The sequence below is a fragment of the Blennius ocellaris genome (assembly GCF_963422515.1).
Source record: "Blennius ocellaris genome assembly, chromosome: 10".
NCBI lineage: Eukaryota > Metazoa > Chordata > Actinopteri > Blenniiformes > Blenniidae > Blennius > Blennius ocellaris.
In genome coordinates this window covers 470,500-480,499 of record NC_137659.1, presented here as the reverse complement: position 1 = coordinate 480,499, position 10,000 = coordinate 470,500, and the positions used below count along the sequence as shown (strand labels likewise).

General features: G+C 49.6%; 1 protein-coding gene across 1 annotated transcript in view; it reads right to left on the bottom strand.

Moving 5' to 3' along the window:
• The window catches only part of LOC308135364 (cAMP-dependent protein kinase catalytic subunit beta-like), a 26,005-nt gene extending 24,614 nt beyond the window's left edge, over window positions 1–1,391 (bottom strand). The window contains exon 1 of the mRNA XM_080503293.1: window positions 1,282–1,391. Coding sequence (XP_080359419.1) covers window positions 1,282–1,327 — 46 coding nt within the window. The 5' untranslated portion in view covers window positions 1,328–1,391. The remainder of the gene's footprint in view (window positions 1–1,281) is intronic.
• Between the last annotated feature and the right edge of the window lie 8,609 nt (window positions 1,392–10,000).

The window sequence follows — 10,000 nt, the reverse complement described above, 5'->3', positions numbered from 1 at the left end:
TACGCGAAACCTCATCGAAACACAGCAAATCAATTACCACTACGTGAAATACTCTAAAGTCTAAATACCTGAAATACGACTTAGTTACAATATTATATGTGTGATTTTTAAAACCAACATTTTATGATGTGGAAAAGGATTACATGGGGTATTATTGTAATGAGTACATGAGTAATCTGTGTAAATTGTACTTAAGTGAGTAAAATTACAAACGCTACTAGTAAAAGTACACATGTTCGCAGTAATACGAGTACTTCACTCATCAACCTGCACAACTATAAAGAATTAAAACGGAGGACTTGCATACGATATCAATTACTTGTAATCCATTACATCTCTGATTACTTTAAAGAGGAAAACATTCAATAGATAAAATGTACTGAAGTGTGAGAAGTACATTAAAAACACTATTGAATTACAGAAATCCCAGTTACTGGTACTTCATTAGTGTTATCCGTTTCGGTTATGAAAGTAAAATTAAAGGCCGTAAATTGTACTTAATAAGTAATCTATACCTGAAAATACTGATACTAGCCCACAACACAATTATTACAGTAATCCGAGTTTATGTGACACAATATGGGTCATTTTAATGATTTAAACAGTGAATTCCATGGTGGGAATTGTACTTAAGTACTGGTTAAAGTACATACTGACGGTATATGACAGTAATCTGAGTACTTGTAACGTTTACTATCACCTCACAACTTTTAATCTGAAAAGTTAATTATACGCTTGAAAGTTGCCTTTGAACGTGTTTAGCGCGGATTACTAGATAATTATACTCATAAAAGTATTAAAAAAGTGGGAGTCGGTGGGCGAGCGGCTCCCTGCCAGACCTCTCCCCGGGACAGGCGCTCCCTCCCCGGGCAGAGCGGCCCCGGCGCGGCGGTGGTCGGACCGGGGCCTTCCGGAGGGCTAATCCCCCCCCCCACCCCTCCACCCCGACCCGCGGCTAAAGCTAGCCGGCTAGCTGAGCTCCGGAGGCCCGCGACGAGCTCCCCCCGCGTCCCGGGCGGCTTCGCGGAGGAGGAGGCGGTGGCTCGGAACCCCCCCTGGAACCCCCCCCCCCCCCACCACCACCCCCCTGACACCCCCCCACCGCCACTCCCGGTTGCCGGATGCTAACGGGCCGTCGGGGCTCCGGTGTGTCCGGGGGTCTGCAGCGGAGGATGCGAGGCGGCCCTCCCGCTCCTCCTCCTCCTCCTCCGGCTCCGAGTAGCGGGCCAGCCGGGGCCCTGAACAACCCCCCCCCGCCCCCCCCCTCCCCCCCGGACTCACCGCTCTCCAGCTCGTTGCCCTTCTTGGCGGTGGCTGCGTTGCCCATGGTGCGGAAGACCCGGAGCAGAGATGGCGGCGACGGCGAACCTCCCCCGCTGGTTGTGTGCTCGTCTCCCCCCCCCACACACACACACACCCCTTGCCCCCCCCACCCCCACCCCGGCGGGAAAACAGGTGGACGCGGGCGGCGGTGAATTAGTGAGGAGGTGCGGTGGTGGGCTCCCCGGCTCCTCCTTCTCCTCCCCCGGCTGCTGCTGCTGCTGCTGCGGCTGCTGCTGCTTCTCCTCCCCGCTGCTCTAGCGGACCGGCTGTGACTAAGCTGCCGCACGCGCACGCGCACACACACAGGCGGGGGAGGGGAGGGGGGGTTTAAGTCTCCTCCGAGAACATAATTTTTCCCTCCATCGTTGTTAAAAAGTTTCCCGTCCACATGGAAACAGACGCCTCTGCCCAAGACGCACAGTGAAAACGAGCCAGAGCGGTGTAGTTCCTACGCCCGGCCTATAGGGGGCGATGTGACCTGCCTCAGACCTGCACTGAGAGCAAAGAAAGAAGACATGAAAAATGGACAAATCCATTGTCCTAAACTCTGGAATGCCCCCCCCCCCCCACCCCCTTAGACAAGCCCCCCCCACTGTCCATTTTTAAAACTCGTCTTAAAACCCATTTTTATTCTTTGGCTTTTACCTCAGCGTGAGACTCTGCTCTGGTTTTAGTGTCTTCGTTTAAAAAATTTTTTTTTTTTATTGTTTTAACTTTTTATGTTTTGTTTATTGTTTTACCATCTGATTGTTTTTATTGTTTTAATGTTTTTATTTTGCCTCTTATATTTTTATTTCAATGCACAGCACTTTGTCTCAGCTATCGGCTGCTTAAAGCGCTTTATAAATAAAGTTGAGTTGAGATTGTTAAAGTGGAATAACGTCCGTCAGCACCTGGAGCAGGTGGTCCAGTGACGTCAGGGTAAAAGGGGCGGGGTTATAAGGCCAGGAGGCGGAGCCATGGCATCTTCGTAACCCGCGTTTATGTGTAAACGTGGCCTCAGAACGTTGGGTGTTTTTACAAAATGAATACAAAGGAATATATTAAACAATCAAATACACTTGTACACATGTCATACAAACCAAAATAATTATTGTAATCGCTTTTAATAGGTTTTTAATTATTTATCCAACTATTTAATTATGTATTTAGTACATTTTAACCATTTGGAAAAGAAACAAAACTATAATATTTATGGTACACAAAATGTTTTTTCAAACAGGATGTGTCAGTCTTCGAAATTCCAAAGTATTTTGGAAAAAGTTTTATTTTGCCTATGATATGACAATAGCTCTTTTATAAAATCCTACAATGAACAGATATTATCATGGGTACATACAGTAAAGTTTTACCGATTATTATCCATGTATTTACACATGAAAGGTGATTTATGAACGTTTGAAAAGCGATTTCTTCAGCCAACTTCACTATCTTGTCATTCCAGAGAAATGTTGTTTTTGCCACTACCGGAAGTCAGAGCTCCTCGAGCCTCAAACAGCCCAATGCGGTCGAGAGTTTATACACGTATGTGCCACCAGATGGCAGCATGCTTTCCTCATGCAGTTCTTATTTCAGCCACCAGATGGCAGCATGCTTTCCCGGTAGCAGTTCTTTTTTCCGCCACCAGATGGCAGCATGCTTTCCCAGTGCAGTTCATATTTCCGCCACCAGATGGCAGCATGCTTTCTTCATGCAGTTCTTATTTCAGCCACCAGATGGCAGCATGCTTTCTTCATGCAGTTCTTATTTCCGCCACCAGATGGCAGCATGCTTTCTTCATGCAGTTCTTATTTCAGCCACCAGATGGCAGCATGCTTTCCCAGTGCAGTTCTTCTTTCAGCCACCAGATGGAAGCATGCTTTCTTCATGCAGTTCTTGTTCCAGCCACCAGATGGCAACATGCTTTCCCAGTGCAGTTCTTATTTCCGCCACCAGATGGCAGCATGCTTTCCTCATGCAGTTCTTGTTCCAGCCACCAGATGGCAGCAGAGCCCCGCAGGAGAACCAGCAGCCCAGCGAGAGGAGCCACGTTGTGCTTTAGATCTCACTGCGTCTCATTAGTGTTTCATGCGTGAGATTTTAAGAATCGCCGAAGAGGCTCGTAAAATCAGACGTGTGACTTTCCGCCGGTTAAAGAAAGACGCTTGGTTTCCGTCTGAACTCGGGTTCCTCTGAACACGCGAGGTTATTGAATCATCTGTTTCCACTCTTTTATCTCCGGGTTTCTTCTGTTTTCTCCCCCAGCTGCTCTCCATATTGCCTTTTCCCATGTTCCTCGCTAACAGCTGCTCTTCAAAGGGAAAGATTTATGCCCGGAATGAATGAATGAATGAATGAATGAAGGAAGGAAGGAAGGAAGACAAACCTCTCCGCTGGTTCTCTGGAGCGGTGGCGCCGATGTTCTACCTTCGTTCAAGTCACGGTTCTACTGCAAAACAGAAGAACCACGTCTCGATGTACCAGCGAAAATACAACCGACTGAATGTTTGATGTCTGAAAACCTTCTGGAAGACGTTTCTGGAAGACATTTCTGGAAGACGTTTCTGAAAGACGTTTCTGAAAGACGTTTCTGAAAGACGTTTCGGACAGACCTTTCTGAAAGACCTTTCTGAAAGACCTTTCTGAAAGACATTTCTGGAAGACGTTTCTGAAAGACGTTTCTGAAAGACGTTTCTGAAAGACCTTTCTGAAAGACCTTTCTGAAAGACATTTCGGACAGACCTTTCTGAAAGACCTTTCTGAAAGACATTTCTGAAAGACCTTTCTGAAAGACCTTTCGGACAGACCTTTCTGAAAGACGTCGTCAGCACTCAGTGAAAACCATCGTCTTTGAACGTGGCTGTTGAAACTACCGTTCTTGAAATCCTTTGTCAACACAAAAACCATCGTCCAGGAACACGTTTCTGAGTACACCGTCTGCGTACACCGTCTGAGTACACCGTCTGCGTACACCGTCTGAGTACACTACAATCCAACAGTCCTATCAGGCCCTACCTTCACACTTTCATTCATTCGGCGATCGACAACTTTGTCTTTGTTGGTTTCATCTCGCCTCGACAACATTTGTACTCTCAGACGCGGCACCGCGTCGTTTCATCGCAGTTTTCCTCCGAGGCGTTCGGAGCGCGAGGAGGTCGCCGGACTACGCAGTCCGTTTGTAGAAGCATTAATATTTCGCCGTCCGGAGGTTCTGGAGAAACTTTCCCCGAGGCAGGAACTTATTTCTTCAGAAATCCTCCCACACTTTAGCCTCGTTGATTCTTCAGCCTTTTACCTTTGACCCCCATCGACTCCAGGCCCAGAGGTTTGCGGAGAGTTTGAATCTCATGACACGAGAACTCAATAATTCAGATTTCATGTCTGAAGACCGTTTTGCAGGAGGAATTGAACCTTCTGAAGACGCTTCCTGCCTCTGGAGGTTCACCTTCACCGCGTCATCACTTCCTGTCACACACGCCACTGATTTAAGTAAGGCCACGTTAACGTTTTTTCCCGCAGAGCCGCCGTTAGCCTCGGTGCTAGCAGTTAGCAGTTAGCTATTGCGATTGGATCAGACTCCTGTTTACTAGAACATGAATCCTGAAACCGACTCGGTCCTTGTTGCCAAACATGAAACGTCCCACCGGACGTAGCGTTAGCATTAGCTAACGCAGTAGCTTGTGATTAGCATTAGCATGCTTAAATAGCAAAGAGCTTATAGAGCATCTTCCCCCTCTCGCATGCAACTATACAGAAATGTCACCATCAGAAACTAGTTACTTTCTACCCACGGTACACATTGACTGCACGTCCCCTGCAGTTCTACCGACTGTGGCCAGCAGGGGTCACTGTGTCCATGTGGGTTTCTGGTTCAGTCACTTGTGTCTGACGTTGGGTTTGTTTGTCGAGGTGACGGCCGGGTTCAGGTGGACTCCAGGGATCAAACGCTGAGCCCGGACCCTCAGCAGCAGTGTGTGTGTGGGAGGAGGGGGGAGGGGGTGGTTGAGTGGGTGGGTGGGGGGGTGGGGGGGTGGGGGGGCACAAACTCAGATCAATTAGGAGCTTGGTAATGATCAGGAGTGAGATCAAACAGCCGACCTGGTCCTGCTCATCAGTTCTACAGACAGCATGTTGGTGGAGTGTGTGTGTGTGTGTGTGTGTGTGTGTGTGTGTGTGTGTGTGTGTGTGTGTGTGTGTGTGTGTGTGTGTGTGTGTGTGTGTGTGTGTGTGTGTGTGTGTGTGTGTGTGTGTGTGTGTGTGGATTCTGATGATGTTTCATCAATTCGTTTGAAGTTTTATTTTTTTATTTTTTTTCACCCGCACTCTGGTTTTTGGTTCGCAGGAGCTCTCAGTGGCGGTGTCTCTCTCTCTCTCTCTCTCTCTCTCTCTCTCTCTCTCTCTCTCTCTCTCTCGAGCGGCAGCTTAAGTGGTTTCCCGGCCGGTCGGTGCCGAAGCTCCACAGACGGGGTCAGCCGGCGTGCCGCGGTGTGACGAACGCCTTACCGCCAGCCGCACCTTCAACCAGCCTTCGCGCCGCGCCTTACGGCCTTGCCTTACGGCCTTGCCTTACGGCCGTCACGCGGCTGGATGAGAACTTCAGCATTGTGTTTTCCGGCGCTCCGCCTCGCGAGGGCCGAATAAATGACTTTCTGGCCGCGGTGTGTGTTTCAGGCAAACAAAATGGCCGCCGCCTCCGCTCTACATATTTGGCCAACGCAAACACGCGGCTCATCGTGCGCGTCGGCTTTAATGAGACGTGACTGGAGACCGGAGGTCCAGTCACACGGTTCTCAAGCAGCCGGAGGAGAGACGGCGGCCTCGGGTCGCAGCTGGATGCTAATGCTAAATAAAGCTAACGTGGCCACTTCTGGCAGAGCGCCAACATTTTCAATATGCGAAGTTAAATGTTAAATAACATCGAAACCAACGAGTCTGAAGATTTGAGAGGAAAGAGAAAATACTGCAGAATGTTAATGAAGGCGATGAAAAGAAGAAGTCATTCAGAGAATGTTTATCAAGTTTCTACTCAAGTTTCTGAGTTATCTTGTTAACCAACCGACCAACCTGAAACCAAACGACCAACCGACCAACCAATCGTACAGCCAACTGACCAACCACCTGACCGACCAATCAACCAGAATACCAACAGTCAACCAACCAAATAAAAAAAAAAAACAACCAACAAATTGACCAAGAACCGACCAACGAACTGACAAACCGACCGATTGACCAACCAACCAACAGACCAACCAACCAACCAACAGACCAACAGACCAACCAACCAACCAACAGACCAACCAACCAACCAACCAACAGACCAACCAACCAACCAACCAACCAACAGACCAACCAACCAACCAACAGACCAACCAACCAACCAACAGACCAACCAACCAACCAACCAACCAACCAACAGACCAACCAACCAACCAACAGACCAACCAACCAACCAACCAACAGACCAACCAACCAACCAACAGACCAACCAACCAACCAACCAACCAACAGACAAACCAACCAACCAACAGACCAACCAACCAACCAACCAACCAACAGACCAACCAACCAAACAACAGACCAACCAACCAACCAACAGACCAACCAACCAACCAACCAACCAACAGACCAACCAACCAACCAACAGACCAACCAACCAACCAACCAACCAACAGACCAACCAACCAACCAACAGACCAACCAACCAACCAACCAACAGACCAACCAACCAACCAACCAACCAACCAACCAACCAACCAACCAACCAACCAACCAACCGCAATGAAAACCTTGACATCTGGGAGGAGGAACTTCAAATAAAGATGAAGAGACGTGTTGCCGCGTCACCATGTCAACCATCAAAGTGATCAAAGTGAATGATGGCGTGTGAATATCCAAGATAAAGAAGGATGAAAAAAAAACACCACGTGTGGAGAAGAAACGAGGACTACAAAGGGAGACGGCTTCCAACGTCCCGAACTCAACGCTCCGTTCTGCGTCTGTCAGTTTTAACAAGACAGCGACGGTTTTCGGGACTGAAGCTCCATTTCACATAATTACAGTTTTTCAAACAGCTGGAACGTCGGCGCTCCACACGAGAGACGCTTCCTGGCCTCAGGTGTCGGCGTTCGGTTAAACAAGCTCCACCGTCACACTCTCCCCGCTCCGCATTCCACTCGCGCTCTCCCTTTATACATCAGGAGTGTGGGAGTGGTATTCTTAGCTCCTCTCAGGCTTTTCCGCCAACCCTCCTGATAGCGCCGCTTCCCGCTCGAGCGTCTCTCTCTCCCCTCCTCTCGTCGTAATTAAGAGTGAGAATTATCAGAGTGAGGGATCAGATGAAAGGCTCATGAAGCGCCGCTGAATCCCGAGGCCGGCTCCGTTACGCACTTCATTCGTATTCCCTTTGTTCCCGCCGGTGGCGGTGGTGGCGGCGGCGGCGGGCGGCGGCGGGCGGCGTCAGGACCGGCGAGCCCGGCGACAATGTGACAGGTATTAAATAGACCATTTCCTGTGTCGCCGCGTGGCAAACCGCGGCTTCAAAGGGCCAAAACAATCTGTATGAAATTAAAGCGGGATCAGTGAGGCTCAGTGGAGCCACAATATCTTCAACCATGAAGAAAATGCTTGGATGCAGACACACATCCAACACACACATCCAACACACACACTCAACACACACACACACACACACACACACACTCAACACACACCCAATGAGATAATCTCAATCCTTTCAAGCGCTCAGTTCCCAGTGGCGCTCAAGAGTTCTTGTCTTGATACACAGGAAATATTCATAGAAATAGAAATATTAATAAAGGTGAAAATTTGAATTATAGTGTTTTTCTCCATCTTTGCACTTTTTCTGGAGGTTCGTTTTTGGAACATTTGGGGGGGGGGGGGGGGACCCAATCAGTTTCCATGGAAACGGAGGGAAAATGCCGCCTGTCGGCTCGTCCTCCCTCCTCCCCGTCTGCAGAACGTCTGAACATCTGGGTGGAACCGCCGCCGGTTCTCGGTATTTTCTCCACCGTCACCCGGGACGTGGAGCGGCCCGACGCCAGCGCTTTCCTGGCGTGTCCGTGACGACGTGCTTCTACCGCGAGAGGTAGAAACACTCGACGTCTACAAAAGCGTGGGTCCCCGGTTCGGATCCCATGACGTCAGGCGGGCGGGACGAGGTCGCCGGGTGCGTGAGAGTCTCCGAACGCCTTGCCGACTCAGCGACTGCGGAGCTTCCAAACGTCTCCTCCGGCATCCGCGTGAGCCGACGCCGGGGCGTCGCGTCGCGGCCCCGCCGCGTGCTAGCATTACGTCAGCCGGCGTTCCAAAGCCAAGCCCGTAAAGTCTCGGGATGCTGGGGCTGGCGTGACGAACACCAGGAGAACTTCACCTGCAGTTTCCTGGAGGACGTTTGACGGGATGACGTCGGGGGTTTTTTTTTTCCCGGTTTGGAAAGGACGGTAAAGCTCCGCCAAACTGGAGGTCGGTCACGCCGAGGGGATCGTTCAGAAGGTCTTACTCCAAAAAAAGTCAGTTCCCCAAGTCTGCAAGGCGTCGATCCGGCTCGATGTTTCACAAACTGATCCTCTTCAACTTAACGAAAGAGACTCTGGTGGGGTTTGTTTTTTTGTTTTTTTTTACCCCAGCGAAGTTTGAAGAAGATCAAAGGAGTTGCTTCGGTCTACCGAGGGACTTGGAAGAGCCGCTCCACTCCAGACTCCCTGGATCACGTCGTGTTTGTGCTGAACGCTGTTCTGTGAAGATCTCAGTTCGCTTTGGCCAAAATCAGAGAGAAACGGCGAAGGAAGAAATGCAGCGGAAGCCGAGAATCATCGGCTTCACCGCTGTTTGTTTAGTTCTACGGACAGTGTGTGGGGAAAAAAAAAGTCTGGAACGCCAATTAGTAGAACCAATTAGAACGACGTTTCCTCCGTGGTGTAGGGAGGTGGAAGTAGAGGAGGAAGTGGAGGAGGAAGTGGAGGAGGAAGTGGAGGAGGAAGTAGAGGAGGAAGTGGAGAGGAGGAAGTAGAGGAGGAAGTGGAGAGGAGGAAGTAGAGGAGGAAGTGGAGGAGGAAGTAGAGGAGGAAGTGGAGGAGGAAGTAGAGGAGGAAGTGGAGAGGAGGAAGTAGAGGAGGAAGTGGAGGAGGAAGTAGGGAGGAGGAAGTAGAGAAGAAGTAGAGGGGGAAGTAGAGGATGAAGTAGGGAGGAGGAAGTAGAGAAGAAGTAGAAGATGAAGTGGAGGAGGAAGTAGAGGAGGAAGTAGAGGAGGAAGTAGAGCGGAAGTAGAGAAGAAGTAGAAGATGAAGTGGAGGAGGAAGTAGAGGAGGAAGTAGAGAAGAAGTATAGGAGGAAGTAGAGGATGAAGTGGAGGAGGAAGTAGAGGAGGAAGTAGAGAAGAAGTATAGGAGGAAGTAGAGGATGAAGTGGAGGAGGAAGTAGAGGAGGAAGTAGAGGTGCAAGTAGAGAAGAAGTATAGGAGGAAGTAGAGAAGAAGTAGAGGAGGAAGTAGAGACAGTAGTAGTAGAAGTAGAGACATTGATTTCTGGTCTGAAGACTTCATGTCTCAGTTGTTTGTCGCTACCCATTAGCCACGAGCTAACTAGCCTAGCCACCACGGTCGAAAGGGGCGGGACTTCCTCTTTCGTTCCGGGCCAATCATTGAGTCGTGTTTCTTCTTCACTTCCTCTCTGGTCGGTGT